Source organism: Cebus imitator, unplaced genomic scaffold (genome assembly GCF_001604975.1).
Source record: "Cebus imitator isolate Cc_AM_T3 unplaced genomic scaffold, Cebus_imitator-1.0 Scaffold70, whole genome shotgun sequence".
NCBI classification, from domain to species: domain Eukaryota; kingdom Metazoa; phylum Chordata; class Mammalia; order Primates; family Cebidae; genus Cebus; species Cebus imitator.
The window spans coordinates 2,006,589-2,025,554 of NW_016107385.1; the positions used below are offsets into that span (position 1 = coordinate 2,006,589).

Here is an 18,966-nt window from a genome sequence, read left to right on the forward strand (position 1 = left end):
TTGTCATACAACACTCCCACACAAGAAAAGCGAAATTGCTGTTTGATGAACGTAAACCCGTGGCTGTTTGCAGCAGTCGGGAATCCTGCCAGCTTTAAGCACTAAGATGGGAAATGAACCCCAGGGGTTTCCCCCTGCCTGTGCAGCGATCCTTATTTGGTCAAACTTCTACCTATGCCCTGGCCTCGGAGCCAGCCAGATAGCGCTGGACCAAAGCAGAGGGAGCGAGGCTGCTGACGTCCCATCCCGAAGAGATGAATGGAATTCCAGGCAGCTGGAGTCATGCTGGCTTGGGACAGTGGCTGGGAGACCAGACTTCAATGACAGAAGCACTAGGCAGCGGCACTCATGGCAATGTGTGCACCCACGGAAATGTAACTCACACCTCGATTTCAGGAGCCGAAAAATGAAAGGAACGTTTAGGGAGGAAAAAGGGAAATACAATAATAAGCAGAGGGTAACTTCTTACTCTATGGGTCTGTTCTGTAAATAGTTCAAGACTCTGGAGCCAGATGGTTCTGCAAATTCTCCAAACAGGAGTCACGTTAAGAAGCACGAGTGGGCACAAAAACTGTTTTCCAAGACACAATTTCAATTTGGCTTGAGGAAACTGGATACAAGTAAGTTTCCTTAAAATTCGAGTAAAAAGCCGCTGTCCTCCCCGGGCCCCTTGATGAGAACACGCACACCGCCCCCAGGTGGCCGGCCGAGGGAGCGCCGCGGCAGCGGGAGAGGCGCCTCCGTGGGCCCCGGGCGGCCGCGGCAGGAAAGCTTCCGAAGGCAGCGAAGGCGAGCGCCGCGCACCACCCCGCCCGCCCGGCGGACGCCGCGTTCACCTCCCGTCGGGGCGGGCGTGCGGCCAGCCCAGGACGGGGGCTGGGGGACGCGTGGTCCTCACCCCACCGGGACGGTGGAGGGTCAGCGAGGGCCGAGGGGCCGCTGCGTGAACGAATGGCTCTTTCGGGGTCCGCTGCGCCCCGTCGGCCCATTTTTCTTTTCACAAAACGGGCCCCGTGTCCCATGTACCCCTCTCAGCCCTCGCCCAGGCAGTCTGGGAGACCGGCTCGCCCGAAAGCCCCCGCCCCACCCCGCGGGCCCTGGGTGGTCGCCGCAGCCCCGTCCCTGCTCGGGATGCTCGCGGACCGTCCCGGGCCCGCGTGGCGCAAGAGCGCGAGCGCCGAGCCCGTGCGCGCCAAGGCTGCGTGGGCGGGCACCGACTTTGCTGAGAAGTGCCAGTGGTCCCAAGCCCCGACCCCCGCCCCCTTCACTTTCTAGCTGGAAAGCTGCGCGCCAGGCAGCGGGGGGCGGAGAGGAGTCCAGACTGGCCCCCTCCCGCTTCCTGCCCGGCCGCCGCTCATTGGCCAGAGGAATCCCCAGGAATTCCAGAACCCCTTTAAAGGCGCGCGGCTCCTCCGCCTTGCCAGCCACTGCGCCCGAGCCGGCCTGCGAGTTCAGGGCTCCTGCCGCTCTTCCGCCGCTCTCCCGGCGCTACCTCCACTCCGGACGCACCGGCCACCCCCCGCCTCTGCAGCCCTCGCCGCCCTCGACCCCGCTCCCGGCCGCCGCGCTCTGGTCCACACAGGTAAGTCGCCTCCGCCGAGGACCAAGGCTGCCCGGGCCACCTACCTGGAACGCTGAGGCTTTGGTCCTTCTGGTGGACCCCGGATCCCACACTTCTCCGCTCACCTGCCCCAGCCCGCCCCTCTCACCCGCTGGGGGACTTTTCAGGACGAAGCTCCAGAGCCATCCTCTCCAGCCTTGGGGTTCACAGACCACCTCATCAGGACACCCCAAGATTTCCTTACTAGTCCTCCTTAAACCTTTGTATCGGCAGTCCAGGAAAGAGTCTGTACTTTCCCGTGCCCTCCCTGCAACCACTACAGCTCCTGATCTGGTTCACCTTCGACTTCCCAGAAGCCCCCAGATTGTTGGTCTTGCGCCCCCCATACTTTAAAACCAGCATCTCTTTCCTCCACCTCTCTTTCTCTCTCTCTCGAAAGTAATCCTGTTGTCCTTCATTTCAGCAAACGCGGGATCAAAGAGGGATGGCCCCGGTCCCATGCCCAGCCCGGTTTCTTTTTCTGCCCACCCTCCCTGCCTAGCTGATCTCTGACCCTGGGCTCTTGTGCTTCCTGCTGCAGGATCCCTGCTGGGCACCAACAGCTCCACCATGGGGCTGGCCTGGGGACTAGGCCTCCTGTTCCTGTTGCAAGTGTGTGGCACCAACCGCATTCCAGGTGAGTTTGTGTGGCACCTTTAGGGGAACGGGAATGAGGATGAGGTGCTGGCTACCCCAGGTGTGCCCCCTGACATGCTGTCCTCTCCCAGCTCCTTTTCTCTTGAGCCTGACTGGACATCAGGAGGCAGCTTCCCTCTGATCCTGGTGTTTATTCAGCTCTTTCAGTGGTTGCCAGGAGTTTCCACCCCAGCCCTTTCTCCCCACCCCTAAGGACTCAGCCCCCTACTGCTGGTCCCAGCCCAGAAAGCTCACTATGTGTTCTCTCCTGTCTAACAGAGTCTGGAGGAGACAACAGCGTGTTTGACATCTTTGAACTCACCGGGGCCGCCCGCAAGGGATCTGGGCGCCGACTGGTGAAGGGCCCTGACCCTTCCAGCCCAGCTTTCCGCATTGAGGATGCCAACCTGATCCCCCCTGTGCCTGATGACAAGCTCCAAGACCTGGTGGACGCTGTGCGGGCAGAGAAGGGTTTCCTCCTTCTGGCCTCCCTGAGGCAGATGAAGAAAACCCGGGGCACACTGCTGGCCCTGGAGCGGAAAGACCACTCTGGCCAGGTCTTCAGCGTCGTCTCCAATGGCAAGGCGGGCACTCTGGACCTCAGCCTGACCGTTCAAGGAAAGCAGCATGTGGTGTCTGTGGAAGAAGCTCTCCTGGCAACCGGCCAGTGGAAGAGCATCACCCTGTTTGTGCAGGAAGACAGGGCCCAGCTGTACATCGACTGTGAGAAGATGGAGAACGCTGAGCTGGACGTCCCCATCCAAAGCGTCTTCACCAGAGACCTGGCCAGCATCGCCAGACTCCGCATCGCAAAGGGGGGCGTCAATGACAATTTCCAGGTGAGACTTCTTCTCTGAGCCCTGCTACATGGGATCATCTGCTAGACAGGTGACCTGCCAGGAGGGCTACAGGAAATCCTGAACATAAACTAAAGCAGCAGTTCTCAGATTTTAGGCAGCATGAACATCACCTGGAGGGCTTGTGAAAGCTCACACTGCTGCACCCCAGCCCCAGAGTTTGGCATTCTGTAAAACTGCAACTCGATTATAAGTACCAGGTGATGCTGATGCTGGTGGTCTGGGAAGCACACTTTGAAAACGACTCAAGGAAACAAGAAATGGTTTTCCTTTAGCAGTCAGCCTGTTCAAACGTTAGATACTCCTTAAGCTCTTAAGAAAATAGCGTATTTCAAATGCATTCCCCCAATTTTAATCTTGTTTGAAATTGATACTTTCTATGGGCAGAATCAGTACCACTTTGCTTTTGGAGTTCTCATGGGGATGCAGCCAGTCTCACACAAAAGGTTAAAATAGCAGTGAGTTGTTGCTGTTACAGCTTCTTCCGTGCCTGAACTTCTAGATCTTTGCAACTGTGGCTTTGAACTCCCACATTTAACTCTTTGACACTGGAAAGTGTTATTATATCCTCCGGGCTTAAGATCAGATTCCATTTCCTGTGCACCCAAGTAGACTGATAACTGAATTCTTTATAAAATACTCAAGACTTGGCAGAAGTCACAATTAAGATGTTGAAGTTGTTTGGCAATCTATGTTGGTGTGTTATTTTGACACAGTGATCTTAAACCAGCTCTTTGAAGCTTTTAGAACGTCTGTTGTGTGCTTTTCCTATCACAGACACAGTCCCCCCAAAACCCATCCCCACACGTTCTCAATATTCTACATGTAATGTGTGTCCTCTGCCCACAGGGGGTGCTGCAGAACGTGAGGTTTGTCTTTGGAACCACACCAGAAGACATCCTCCGGAACAAAGGCTGCTCCAGCTGTGAGTATTCCTTTATCGTTAGGGCACAAAGGGAGATTGGGGGAATTCCATTAAAAGCAAGCGGAGGAACTTAGCAATAGTGGTTATACGTCAGTTACCCCCAGTAAGATCATTAAGCATATAAAAGTGACCTCAAGGGGTACTGTGCACACACACATACACACATGCACACATACAACCCCTCTACCTTCATCCTTCACCCCAAATGAAATGCCTCATACCACTAAGAACTCAAGAGGCTGGTGGGTAAGAGTATCTGAAGTTTTCGTTTCGTTTCTTGGCAGCTACCAATGTCCTCCTCACCCTTGACAACAACGTGGTGAATGGTTCTAGCCCTGCCATCCGCACAAACTACATTGGCCACAAGACAAAGGACCTGCAGGCCATCTGCGGCATCTCCTGTGATGAGCTGTCCAGCATGGTCCTGGAGCTCAGGGGCCTGCGCACCATTGTGACCACACTGCAGGACAGCATCCGCAAAGTGGTCAGTGGCATCTGCACCCAGCCCATTAGCATCAACCCTTGAAGGTTTATCACAGATGGTCCCCAGGTGACTGAAAATGGGGGTGGGTACTAATGATATTCTCTCCCATTCAGACTGAAGAGAACAAAGAGTTGGCCAATGAGCTGAGGCGGCCTCCCCTATGCTATCACAACGGAGTTCAGTACAGAAATAACGAGGAATGGACGGTTGATAGCTGCACAGAGTGTCGCTGCCAGGTAAGGGGTCTTCACAAGCCAAGAGAAGAATTGACAGCTTTTGTTTGCAGCCACATCTCTAGGGAAGTACCCAAATCACCACAGAGATTCTTTTCATGTTTCACGGCCTGATACCAAAGTGTTTTTTTTTTTCTTTAAGATGTAATTATGGCATCCATAAATTCCTCTTTAAACTCTCAGATGGTTTATCAAAGTATTAATTATACCCCAGGCTAAGTATCTAAGAGAACGAATCTACTAAGACATCTGAATAATTTACCTACCTTAGTTCAAAGAGTAAGTGTTGAACATCAGGTAAATAAAACCTGATTGGAATATTCCCTTTTTTTTCCTGCAACCCTGATTTATATTCAGCTTTGGCATAGGTTCTTCTGGTTAAGTACCAATTGTTTTTAAAATCACTTGGCCTGACACCGTTAGGATGTTACTGTCCACTTAGCTCAAATGGCACTGCCAGCTGTGTGTGTTTCACTCTAGCATCCCCCCATGCCAGTGGCCAGTGAGTTTGGGGGTTCACCTGGCTTATCTATTAATAGCAAAGCATATGTATTAAATACAAATCACAGATGACTGGTTTTGGGAACCAACTTCATTAAATTCCCATTCTTTTCCAATATAACATAAAGACAGATCATAGATCTACAGATGAGAAAAAATGCTTATAGATCTTCCTTCCTCCCCTCAAACGCATAATATAAAAATGTAAAAGTCCTGGCTAAATTTTCTGAGTTTGATTTCAGACATAGATTGGACCCAGGATGTCTGCTGGTTCCCCTTGTGTAAATTCTTCGTACTATAACTGCCACCCTTGACTAAGTAGCAATTAGAAAGAACTTTCCAACAAATGGAGTGAACGTAAACTAGCACTAGAACTGTCTACGACAGTGGTGGCTGCAAATACAACAGACAGTCATTCCACGAAAATAATTCCCCCAGAGCATTTACAGCCCTGACCGTGTTTTGGCTTGTAAAGGAAATGTTACAGGATGTAGACTTCTGTGTGCAACATGCTCAGCAGCCCGTTCCCCTCTCGCTCTCTTGCCCTGCAGAACTCTGTTACCATCTGCAAAAAGGTGTCCTGCCCCATCATGCCCTGCTCCAATGCCACAGTTCCTGATGGAGAATGCTGCCCTCGCTGTTGGCGTAAGTTCCTCAAATGGCTTAACTATTCTTCATTGACTAGGTCAGTTCTATGTACATCCTAGACGGCCATGCACAACACTGAACCCCACCCCCATCTCCATCATGCTTTCATTCAGTTCTTGCCACAGCAGCTGGTTAACTGACAGCTTATCTGCTGTACAGAGCCAAAAACTCCATTATGGGTACGTCGTAATTACCCATCTGGATTGCAGTAACGGCAGTGAACATCTTGGTACGGCTCATTAATTCTGATTTTTTGCTTTGAGGAAAACAGATGAATATGTGGCAGCAACAGCTCTAAGTTGGCTGCTTTTAGAATGTGACCTTAGTAGCACAGAGTTAAGAAAAATCTGCTCACCAGAGATATTGACAGACTTATTGTGTGAACATTGGCCTGATGGGACCTGGAATTTTTTGCCCCTTTTATCTATAGGGATAAGAGGGCCTAAGAGAGTAACAGTAATTTGAGCTCCAGAGCACTAAAAGAAATAAGGCACGATATTGTTGCATGGCACCTTATCCCTGGCTTTTGTTACCAGTAAAATTAATGACTCTGCTGAGACAGTATTTAATGTAGTAGTACACATTATAAAAGTGATTCATCACAACTAAGATAAGGATGAAAACAAAAACAGCACTTGCCCTTCACACACACCCACACACACACACACACCCTTGTCACAGCTCAGAATAACCCATTCCATCCAGGGATCACATTAGCGATACTGGCACTGTAATGATCATTTGTACATCTATTTCTGCTCCACATTCGCCTGAGATGTAGGTTAAAAGGAGCAAAGATAGCTGCAGGTAGCAGATTTCTGAACCTGAATCAGGGACTGCTAAGAAAACTTACAACTAATGACCAAAGAAAATAAGCTCTTTGTCTTCTGTCTGATATAGCTGATGGGATTGTAGCCGTGGTGCCTGGGCAGATGGTAAACAAACATGTTGTCCTCTGATGACAGTATGTGCAGAGAAGGCCCCAAATGCTGGGGTGAGAGGAACAACAAACTGACTAACCTCATGGCCGAGTTGGAGCCAGAGCCAAGAACAGCTCGGCTGCCTTCAAACTCATCTGTCAAACACATGGTGTGCGGCTGCCCTGACAGAAATGACTCCTATAAGCTTCTCATACTTGCGCATTTTTGGAAATGTGAGACTGGAAATGCCTACCCAGATCTCTCAAGTCAGTCAAGAAAAACTCATTTGCAATGCTGAGAGGAGAAAGGAAAAACAATGAATAGGAGAGCAAACACTGTGGGAAGCCTCAGCTGTACTGAGCCAGGCAGAGCATCTGATTACCCCACTGCTGCACACATCACGACCGGGGATAAACCCCTGGGCCGCTGGCCCAGGAAATACGCTGCTTTTCACCCTGTATAACTGAAACTTTGTGCCCTCTCATGTTATGTTCTAGAGAGCTCATGTACAACACGGTGACCACAGTCAATAACACTGGATTGTATGCTTAAAACTTGCTAAGAGAATAGATCTTAAGACATCACCCAAAAAAAGTAACTGTAAGATGATAGAGATGTTAACTAGCTTGACAATGGTGATCACTATATATTTATATATACACACACACATATCATATTATACACCTTAAATGTACCTACTGTTTGTCAATTATACCACAGTAAAGCTATAAAAAAGAAATATATTGCTTTTCACCCTCTGGTGAGTGGAGGGCCCCAAACAGAGCCCTCTAAAGAACAGCTGGTCCTAATCATCATGCACCCAATGAACCTCTGTTTCCCCTGCAGCCAGCGACTCTGCAGACGATGGCTGGTCTCCATGGTCGGAGTGGACCTCCTGTTCTACGACCTGTGGCAATGGAATTCAGCAGCGTGGCCGCTCCTGCGATAGCCTCAACAACCGATGTGAGGGCTCCTCAGTCCAGACACGGACCTGCCACATGCAGGAGTGTGACAAGAGATGTAAGCATCTTAGGCTCTTAGGGGCATGGGGAACTGATCTGTCCTCTTGTCATCACCCAGGGCAGCACCACAGCATGGACATTAAGAACACAGGTTCTAGGATCTCTGGATCTCAATCCCACCTGCTTAGCTGTGCACTCTTGAGCACAACTTACCCTCTCTGAGGCTCTTTCCTCATTTGCAACTTGGAGATAATAATAGTTCTTGATAAGTTTGTCTTAAGCATTTTATTTAGATACTGCATGTAAAAAAAATGCTTATAGATCAGTTAGCATTGAGTTTGGTTCATGGTAAGCACCCTGTAAACGTTAGGATATTAACAGCAACCCATACAAGCAGCTAACTTATCCATTCTCTGGTAGAAAACGTTCCATGTTGACATTTGGGCATGTGGCCAGGAGCCAATTTCTACTGTACACTGGTTTTAGTCACCATTGATCATATCCTGGAAATATTTCTGTGTGCTCCTGATGAGGGCCTCTGTTTGGCTATCTCTAAGCCAAAACCATTTGTGACCATTAGCTTTCTACTTTAGTTAAACAGGATGGTGGCTGGAGCCACTGGTCCCCATGGTCATCGTGTTCTGTGACATGTGGTGATGGTGTGATCACAAGGATCCGGCTCTGCAACTCTCCCAGCCCCCAGATGAACGGGAAGCCCTGTGAAGGCGAAGCTCGGGAGACCAAAGCCTGCAAGAAAGACGCCTGCCCCAGTAAGTGTGAGCTCCACTGCGAGGCTGAGCATGGGCAGCAGCTCTCCCCAGCTGGCCACCTGGCATCTGCAGCCTCCAGCTCAGTGGGTCATAGAGCGGGAAGGTTACCTACTAGAGAAACAAACAGAAGCAAAGTCCTGCATGCTCAGCAACTTCTTTTAATGAAAAACAAACTCACCTCTTCCCAGGCATTCTTTCCATGTGCCAGAGGAGCAGAGGTTTCTTGAACGGGCTTAGGAGAGTCTATGACAGGGGAGGCATTTGAAAGTGGATCTTAATCGTTGCCTGTGCTTCATTTTCTTACAGTCAATGGAGGCTGGGGTCCTTGGTCACCATGGGACATCTGTTCTGTCACCTGTGGAGGAGGGGTACAGAAACGTAGCCGGCTCTGCAACAACCCCACACCCCAGTTTGGAGGCAAGGACTGCATTGGTGATGTGACCGAAAACCAGATCTGCAACACACAGGACTGTCCAATTGGTGAGCCACGCAGCCCAGGATGAAATCACCTAGCAGCTTGCTGTTTTACTGAATGCTGCAGTCAGCATTCCAGGAAATCCCAGCTTTAGTTAGTCCTGAGTGGTTTGATTGCTCTAAGATGCAGGTCGACAACATAATCCCAACAAAGTTATCGGTCACCTATACCCTATAATATCTTACACCGTGTTAACTGGTCAGTGTGGCAGTAACAGCAGCTTAGACCAACCATTCACTGTGCCTGTCTCCTCTCTCCTTGTCTCAGATGGATGCCTGTCCAATCCCTGCTTTGCCGGTGTGAAGTGTACCAGCTACCCTGATGGCAGCTGGAAATGTGGTGCTTGTCCCCCTGGTTACAGTGGAAATGGCATCCAGTGCAGAGATGTTGATGAGGTGAGGAACTGATGGGGCTCTGAGTTTCTGGATCTAGAAAAGCAGCTGACCTGTGTAGTCACTTCCTTATGGCGGTGACTTCTAAACATGAAGCACGCTCTTATTTCCTCCATAGTGCAAAGAAGTGCCCGATGCCTGCTTCAACCACAATGGGGAGCACAGGTGTAAGAACACGGACCCCGGCTACAACTGCCTGCCCTGCCCCCCACGCTTCACCGGCTCACAGCCCTTCGGCCAGGGCGTCGAACATGCCACAGCCAACAAGCAGGTACAGTCAGCTAGACTGGCAGACCAGAGGAGAGGAGAGCTCTCCTTGACTGAAACACCCAGGACAGAGAGGAGTAGAATTTCACACGCTTCACCAAATAATAGGGCGAGGAGAGGAATATACGGTCTAGTTTTAGAAATGTGACTAGAAAATCCATGGTAAATCCTGCTGGGGAAAAATAGTCTACCATATTTAAAAATGCTGCCCTGAGAAGATGGGCTTTTAAATGCCTAGGTGCTGAGCAAATTCAAGAAAAGTAAACATCAAGCAAGTTTGCTTATAGCCTCAGGGAGAATGGGGAGGGGCAGAGGTAACCCGTACTCTTCCAAATAGTAGCCTCTGTCTACTCAGAGATGACAGGAATCTAGACTCTTGTTTCCATGAGGTCTGGGGATTCCCGAAAGCTCTGTGTAACAGCAGGATGGTGTACCCTCAGGTGTGCAAGCCTCGTAACCCCTGCACGGATGGAACCCATGACTGCAACAAGAATGCCAAGTGCAACTACCTGGGCCACTATAGTGACCCCATGTACCGCTGCGAGTGCAAGCCTGGGTACGCTGGCAATGGCATCATCTGTGGGGAGGACACAGACCTGGACGGCTGGCCCAATGAGAACCTGGTGTGCGTGGCCAATGCGACTTACCACTGCAAAAAGGTAGGAGCCAGGTCCCTTGTGTGCCTCCGGAAAGACGGCCCATCACCTTATCGAAACACAGGCTAAGGAATTTTAGATACTTAACGTTTGGACATGAAACTTAAAGATTAAATCTCCCAAAGGTAGAGGGGCACTAATTCCTATTAAAATTAAGTCACTTGGTGCCAAAAACATGAACAGAACTAGCTCCCTGGGCAGCTGTGTTCCACAGTAGACTCTTCTGTCCAGAAACAAGTTCAGTACTCTATCCAGATACCAGCGGAGCATGACTTGTGTTCACAGCATCTCTAAATCCTAGAGCACTGACACAAATTCTGTATGTGTATCTCCCAAGAAAAGTTTTATTTTTTTGTCCTCCCATAAAAAACATATGCTGTTACTGAGCCGAATGCTGTTCTTCTTCTATTTGGAATTCCAGGTACACACCCTCATGCATGAACTGAGCAAGGGGAACGCAACTGCAGCACTGACATACGTCTTCTCTTTCCTAGGATAACTGCCCCAACCTCCCCAACTCAGGGCAGGAAGACTATGACAAGGATGGAATTGGTGATGCCTGTGATGATGACGATGACAATGATAAAATTCCAGATGACAGGGTAAAAACAATTTTCCATCCCTCTTTCGTCTTTTCAATTCAGCAACAGCCAGAAACACTTTAGGATTCAAGGAAATGACTCGGCTATAGCAAAAAATATACCAAATCAATACACAGGATAATTAGAAATATTCCTTGTATTTCAGTAGTTTAAGGCTGTAGATGTTGCCAAGAGAATTTTTAAACAAGGGTTTTGTTTTTCATCAGACCCTTTTTTCTCTGCACCTCAGGAATTACAATGCATAAATAAATGACACTTTGTTCCCTAGATTCATTGCAAATGTCATACCAAAATCACAGTAAAAAATTGACTTTGGGCATGCTAAGAACTGAGATGATGGGATTATATTCTACATCTCACAAACTCCTAACCCACAGGGATCCATTTTTTTTATTATGTCCTTTTAACTTTTGTAGTGATCATGTTACAGTGAATACTCAATTAGCCTGTCCACTAAGCAGAAAGTAATTATTGCAGAGTTTTGCAGTTGTAGACATACTATGCACATGGCTTGAGGCTTGAGCTGTTTTCAAGGCCAACATTATTAAGTGTGCCGTTTCTTCTCTTTGCAGGACAACTGTCCATTCCATTACAACCCAGCCCAGTATGACTATGACAGAGATGACGTGGGAGACCGCTGTGACAACTGCCCTTACAACCACAACCCAGATCAGGCAGACACAGACAACAACGGGGAAGGAGATGCCTGTGCTGCGGACATTGATGGGGACGGTAAGGAGCTGCCTGATCAGCGGGCCCGTGGGAGACGAGGACACGCACAGCTTTCTGACTTCTGCCGAGTCCTGGTCATTAATACGCATTTGGGTAGGAACATCCAAGGCTGGAGAGCCCACCTCTTATTTGTCCCTTGTTCTCTTCAGGCATCCTCAATGAACGGGACAACTGCCAGTATGTCTACAATGTGGACCAGAGGGACACTGACATGGATGGGGTTGGAGATCAGTGTGACAACTGCCCCTTGGAACACAATCCAGATCAGGTAGGTGGACTCCTGTCAGAGTCTTTCAGTAAAGAGGTGGAATATCCCTTTCATGGACTTTGAAAAATGAGCTTGATAGAGTTCAGACACTTTCATTACCATGGCCCTCTGGGTTCTCATAGCCAACTGCAGTATATTCGTGTAAATTGCCTGAAGTGAGCTCCCTGCCCAGAGTCTCACAGATCTTTATAACTTCATTCTTGTCTTCTCCAAGAAGCACTACTTGACTTGCTCAGCATGGTCTACCATTGTTATGATAAATTATACGAAGTGGAATTCTGTCACTGACAACTGTTCAACAGTATTAATCCATAAGAGATGGGAAAATAAATTATGCATAAGCAAAATAACCATCTTCATGGTTAATGATGTAATCTAGCTATAAGAAAATCATCAAACTAACGATATGTCCAAAACCTGAAGAAACCCCATTTCTTTGTCATTCTTCAGAAGTTTCTGCCATTACCAACATTCTTTACCCATGCTAAGGAGTGCTACATATCAGCATTACCCAGAACAGGCTCTCTGTCTGAAAGTATTTCTTTTTTGTATGTAATTGCCCATCATTTTCTAGGGATAAAAGTTAAGGCCTTTTTCCCCCTAAAATGAATTGTTCTGGAAGCTTAGAAACCAGCTTTGTTTAAATGGTAAATTTTTATAAGATTAAAGAAATGAGGAAAACCAGCTTCTCCCTCTTAAGATTTGCTCCTGTGAAGTCTTGTCAAGCAAAAATCAATAGGATGAATGGCTCTGGGGCCATCAGGGAAAGGCCTGAATGATCTGGATTAGCTCTGCTGATCAAATGGTTTGAGAATCATTTTGAGTTCGAAACTTACCATAAATTAAACTTCAATATCATGTAACCTCATTGGATGAGTTTTTGGTTCCTCAGATTAAATAAATTTTACAACAAAACTCAAGCATGATGTAAAAATCGCATAAGCAAGGACCATAAATACTGGCAAGAAAAATTCCAGTTTGTATATAAACAGTCCCTAAGCATCCCACGCATACTGAATAAAGTACTCTGAGAAAAACTGTTTTGGAAAAATTTATAATTTAACTTTACCTGAACCTACAGTTGACAGTCCTTATAGATTAGCTATATGAAATCAAATGCCTAAAAGAAAAAGCCAAAATCATCGATCCCTGTCATACATGTTACCTAGACATTATACAACAGAGAGCAGTGGTCTGTTTCCATCTTTTCACAACTTTGACAAGTTGACATGTCAACAGTTTTACAACTCAAACCTTCTAAGGAAATCCTCTGGCAAAGTATCCGGAAAATTTCATTTAACATTAAGATGTAAACAGTTAACATCTTACCTCATCCTTAGCAATTAAATAACTCTATTTATTTAGAAAGTTTTGTATTTAAAAATTTTTTACATTATCCCTTCTCAGATTTTTATAAGAAAACAAGGATAAAGGGGGGAAAAAAAACTTTTAAAATGTAATTGCTAATATAGCTATTTTTCTACAGGCGTATATAAATAGGCATGAAACCCCACTGGCCATATCAAGCAATGGAGAATTTTCCCTGTTGTGAGGGCACAAGTTACAGTATAAACATGAATGGTTTATACGGTGATTTACCCTCCATTTACTTCTGTCTTTCAGCTGGACTCTGACTCAGACCGCATTGGAGATACCTGTGACAACAATCAGGATATTGATGAAGATGGCCACCAGAACAATCTGGACAACTGTCCCTATGTGCCCAATGCCAACCAGGCTGACCACGATAAAGATGGCAAGGGAGATGCCTGTGACCACGACGATGACAACGATGGCATTCCTGATGACAGGGACAACTGCAGACTCGTGCCCAATCCTGACCAGAAGGACTCTGACGGTGAGTCAGGGGAGCCACTTTCCAAGAGAGTGACTGCTGGCATGGCTGTCTAGATGGAGGAAGTGAAAGCAAGGCTCAAAGCATTTGAGAGGATGAAGGGACCAAATGCCAACTTTGACAAGATAGTGACATTTCTGACACCAGTAAAATAACAGCACTTAAGAATTTTGCTGAGCTCTTGCTTTTTTGACCTTAGGTGATGGTCGAGGTGATGCTTGCAAAGATGATTTTGACCATGACAGTGTGCCAGACATCGATGACATCTGTCCTGAGAATGTTGACATCAGTGAGACCGATTTCCGCCGATTCCAGATGATTCCTCTGGATCCCAAAGGAACATCCCAGAATGACCCTAACTGGGTTGTACGCCATCAGGGTAAAGAACTCGTCCAGACTGTCAACTGTGATCCTGGACTCGCTATAGGTGAGTAGTGAGTTCTTAGGTCAAGAGGCTGATGCATACATGGAAAGAAAACGAATATAAAACCTGGCAATTGTACCCATCCCTGTGGGTGCTGAGGCTGTGTGGGAACATGATGGAGAATCTTCTGAAAGCTGCAGGTTTTAACCTGGCTCTGGCCTCATCTTCCAGGTTACGACGAGTTTAATGCTGTGGACTTCAGCGGCACCTTCTTCATCAACACGGAAAGGGATGATGACTATGCTGGTTTTGTCTTTGGCTACCAGTCCAGCAGCCGCTTCTATGTTGTGATGTGGAAGCAAGTCACCCAGTCCTACTGGGACACCAACCCCACGAGGGCTCAGGGATACTCGGGACTTTCTGTGAAAGTTGTGAACTCCACGACAGGGCCTGGCGAGCACCTGCGGAATGCCCTCTGGCACACAGGAAACACCCCTGGCCAGGTAAGAAGCCACACCCTGCAAAAGAGGGAGAGTTGATGGGTGCTTGACGAGCAAAGCTGTGCTTTGACCAAGACTCTGACCAGGGAGTCTTCGAGAGTTCCCAGCTTCACCAGGTTCAGCATTAAGCTCTGCTTTGTGAAAACATAACCGTGTTGAAAAGGGAGCTTGACCAAGAGTTTGGTCAAAGTTCTAATCCTAAGGTGCCTTCAGCCTTTTCAAACAAAAAACTGCTTCACTCCTCTCTGTCTGCTTTATGTGTGCACTCAGTGGCACACGACAAATACGAGAGGACTTGGAAAAATTCTACATTGCAGCCCTCTCATTTAGATCAACTGGGTACCTTTCAAGCACTGTTTCTTACAGAATGAAATAGAAATCTTTTCCTGAAGGAACTGTTTCACCCTTTCCTTTTCCTTCAGGTGCGCACCCTGTGGCATGACCCTCGTCACATAGGCTGGAAAGATTTCACCGCCTACAGATGGCGTCTCAGCCACAGGCCAAAGACGGGTTTCATTAGGTAAGATCGCACTAATTAAATTCCACTTACAGTCATACTGATGGACAAACAGACAAAAAGTATTCAATTCTTGTTTAGTGTCACTAAACAAGATTTTTTTTTTTCCCCTGCAGAGTGGTGATGTATGAAGGGAAGAAAATCATGGCTGACTCGGGACCCATCTATGATAAAACCTATGCTGGTGGTAGACTAGGGTTGTTTGTCTTCTCTCAAGAAATGGTGTTCTTCTCCGACCTGAAATATGAATGTAGAGGTAGGAGGAACATTACCATGAATGTACACTGAACATCTCTAATTCACACTAATATCAAGGATGACAATTATGGGGGAGATCACATTAAAGACTATTTTGGAGACAGGGTTATTTCTATTTTACTTTTGAGGACACAAGGACAAAATCGGAATAATGCGTAAGCACTGGGGCTTATGAGTTCCTGAGGCCTTAGTAACAATATTAGTTTGCTTAGCAATCTCTGCGCTCCCCATACACAGTGCAGACGTTAGCTGCAGAAAAGCTCCTATACAATTTGGACTTCATCAATAATACTGTTCTTTACAGCTATGTATTTATAGATCTTACACACTGCTTAGCGTTTTATTCATGCCATCACAGCATGAGTTATCTTTCACAACTTTTCCCTGCATAAAAAGAAGGGAGAGGAATGTTGCTTTCATATTAGCATGTTAAATTAATGTTCACTATTAAACTTAGCTTTATTTTCTCCAATCTTTTTTATTCAGTGATTAAGTACGTAATGTACATTTACTGGGCCAAGGCCAGATACCTAAAAGATCACTTAGAGTAGAGAAAGATGGTTGGTTTTACTCAAAAAATATCTCAATTATTAATATAATTTTTGAGTCTGATTTTTTAAAATAAGATTCCCTAACCTTTTCACATTGAAAGCCTTGGAAAGCATGATATACGTTCTGGAAGGTCACACTGTGTCAGTCTCCTGGCATTGGTGCCAGCTAATAAAATTAAATGCTAATGTGTTTGAACAATCTTAAATTAGGCTTTTGACATTAGAAGAGTAGAGCTAGTCTAGGTGCTTAATTTATTAACTGATACTAAGATGTCTATGCCTTTATGAATTAGTTTTCATTTGTATATTTATATGTGTTTATTTATTTAACAGATTCCTAATCATCCAATTGTTGATTGAAAGACTGATCATAAACCAATGCTGGTATTGCACCTTCTGGAACCATGGGCTTGAGAAACCCCAGGATCACTTCTCCTTGCCTTCCTTTTTTCTCTGCTTGCATCAGTGTGGACTCCTAGAACATGCGACCTGCCTCAAGAAAATGCAGTTTTCAAAAACAGTCTCAGCATTCAGCCTCCAAAGAATGAGAAGACATCTTCCAAGCATATAAACAATTGTTTTGGTTTCCTTTGAAAAAGCATCTGCTTGCTTCAGTTGGGAAGGTGCCCATTCCACTTTGCCTTTGTCACACAGCAGGGTGCTACTGTGGGGCCATCTCTGAGCAGTGGACTCAAAAGCATCTTCAGGCATGTCAGAGAAGGGAGGACTCACTAGAATTAGCAAACAAAGCCACCCTGACATCCTCCTTCAGGAACACGGGGAGCAGAGGCCAAAGCACTAAGGGGAAGGCGCATACCCAAGACGATTGTATGAAGAAAATATGGAGGAACTGTTACATATTTGGTACTAAGTCATTTTCAGGGGATTGAAAGACTATTGCTGGATTTCATGATGCTGACTGGTGTTAGCTGATTAACCCATGTAAATAGGCACTTATATAGAAGCAGGAAGGGGAGAGAAAGACTGGCTTCTGGACTTCCTCCCTGATCCCCACCCCTTACATATCACCTGCAGTGGCCAGAATTAGGAAATGAGAATGAGACCAGTGTAAGACAGTGCTGGCTGCCATTGCCTGGTCACATTGAAATTAGTGGTTTAATTCCGGTTGTAGCTTGTGTAGATATAGCAGGAAAATAGGAAAACCTACCATCTCAGTGAGCACCAGCTGCCTCCCAAAGGAGGGGTAGCCATGCTTATATTTTTATGGTTACAAAGGCACAAAATTATTATCAACCTAACTAAAACATTCCTTTTCTCTTCTGAATTATCATGGAGTTTTCCAATTCTCTCTTTTGGAGTGTAGATTTTTTTTTTTTTTCCAAATGCTTTAATGATGTAAAATATTTATTTTTTACTTATTCTGGAAGATCTGGCTGAAGGATTATTCATGGAACAGGAAGAAGCGTAAGGACTATCCATGTCATCTTTGTTGAGAGTCTTCGTGACTGTAAGATTGTAAATACAGATTATTTATTAACTCTGTTCTGCCTGGAATTTAGGCTTCATATGGAAAGGGTTTGAGAGCAAGTAGCTGAGATTTATCAGCAAATCTCTTGCAAGAAAGACACAAGGAAAATCAGCCTAACGAGCTGCTCTTCCCCTTATGCTCAGAGTGGATGCTATGGGATTCTTTTTTCTTTGTTTTGTCTTTTCAAGGGGAATTATTCGTTATCCATTTGCAAATGTTCTGCATTGCAAGCCATGAGGTCTTCGATACTGTTTTACCCCATCCCATGTGCCTATTTCCAGGGAGAAGGAAAGCATATACACTTCTTTCTTTCATTTTTCCAAAAGAGAAAAAAAATGACAAAGGTGAAACTTACATACAAATATTACCTCATTTGTTGTGTGACTGAGTAAAGAATTTTTGGATCAAGAAGAAAGAGTTTAAGTGTCTAACAAACTTAAAGCTACTGTAGGACCTAAAAAGTCAATGTTGTACATAGTATGAAAGTTCTGCAGAGAAGTATTCCCAGTAAGGAAATAGCATTGGAATGTTAAATACAGTTTCTGAAAGTTACGTTTTTTTCCTATCATCTTGTATACCATTGCTTTATTTTTATAAATTATTTTCTCATTGCCATTGAAATAGATATCTCAGATTGTGTAGATACGCTATTTAAATAATTTATCAGGAAATACTGCCTGTAGAGTTAGTATTTCTATTTTTATATAATGTTTGCACACTGAATTGAAGAATTGTTGGTTTTTTTTCTTTTTTTGTTTTGTTTTGATTTGTTTTTTTTTTTTTTTTTTTTTTTTTTTTTTTGCCCCCCCATTTTTTTTATTTGCCAATACCTTTTTCTAGGAATGTGCTTTTTTTGTACACATTTTTATCCATTTTACATTCTAAAGCAGTGTAAGTTGTATATTACCGTTTCTTATGTACAAGGAACAACAATAAATCATATGGAAATTTATATTTATACTTACTGTATCTGTGCTTATTTGTTCCCCACTGGTTTTACGTCATGAGGTATGGGTAAATGCCACTCATAAACCAGTACAGCATACACGAAAAGAAATTACAGTAAATCACATCAACATTCACACTTTGTGTGTGATTTAGAAAGACTCAGTTGCTCAGGCCTAGTCTTAGAATTTGCTGGGTTTATGGAATAAAAGAACAAAATGATACCTTAGCCTGCCACATCAGAAACATATAAAAGAGAAATTATCCCTAAGTCAAGGGACCCAAAGAAATAAAATTTCATATTAATGTCATTAGATGTCACCTACTGAATCCTTTTCAAAGTTCAGTTCTGTTTCTAAAGAGAAGGATGAAAACAAAGGGAAAAACACTGAAGCACACGCGACTCTTGCAGCTACATTTTCTGACCCATGAATGATAGCACTGGGTGGGCAACATGATTGCATGTGTGGAGATGCTTCAGAAGTCCATGTGTATGAGGGAGGGGTTGTCCTTGCAACGGTGAGCCAAGCATTACAGATATCGCCTTTTGAAGAAGGAA

At 45.7% G+C, this 18,966-nt stretch overlaps 1 protein-coding gene across 1 annotated transcript; it reads left to right on the plus strand.

Moving 5' to 3' along the window:
* Window positions 1-1,429: 1,429 nt before the first annotated feature.
* THBS1 (thrombospondin 1) lies at window positions 1,430-18,422 on the plus strand. The gene is made up of 22 exons (XM_017530914.2): window positions 1,430-1,590; window positions 2,130-2,237; window positions 2,516-3,075; window positions 3,943-4,018; window positions 4,303-4,502; window positions 4,616-4,738; window positions 5,788-5,881; window positions 7,651-7,824; window positions 8,360-8,536; window positions 8,843-9,016; window positions 9,279-9,406; window positions 9,522-9,674; window positions 10,111-10,329; window positions 10,821-10,928; window positions 11,501-11,660; window positions 11,810-11,928; window positions 13,552-13,786; window positions 13,983-14,210; window positions 14,379-14,650; window positions 15,070-15,167; window positions 15,281-15,420; window positions 16,307-18,422. The coding sequence occupies exons 2-22, from the start codon at window positions 2,171-2,173 to the stop codon at window positions 16,312-16,314; spliced, it is 3,513 nt and encodes a 1,170-aa protein (XP_017386403.1). The 5' UTR covers window positions 1,430-1,590; window positions 2,130-2,170; the 3' UTR covers window positions 16,315-18,422.
* Window positions 18,423-18,966: the final 544 nt, after the last annotated feature.

Excerpts from the sequence above, each read along its gene's own strand:
- THBS1 (XM_017530914.2), top strand. The coding sequence starts at position 2,171 with ATGGGGCTGGCCTGGGGACTAGGCCTCCTGTTCCTGTTGCAAGTGTGT. Across the intron at positions 2,238-2,515 it reads TGGCACCAACCGCATTCCAG|AGTCTGGAGGAGACAACAGC; the intron begins GTGAGTTTGTGT and ends CCTGTCTAACAG. Across the intron at positions 15,168-15,280 it reads CCAAAGACGGGTTTCATTAG|AGTGGTGATGTATGAAGGGA; the intron begins GTAAGATCGCAC and ends TTTCCCCTGCAG.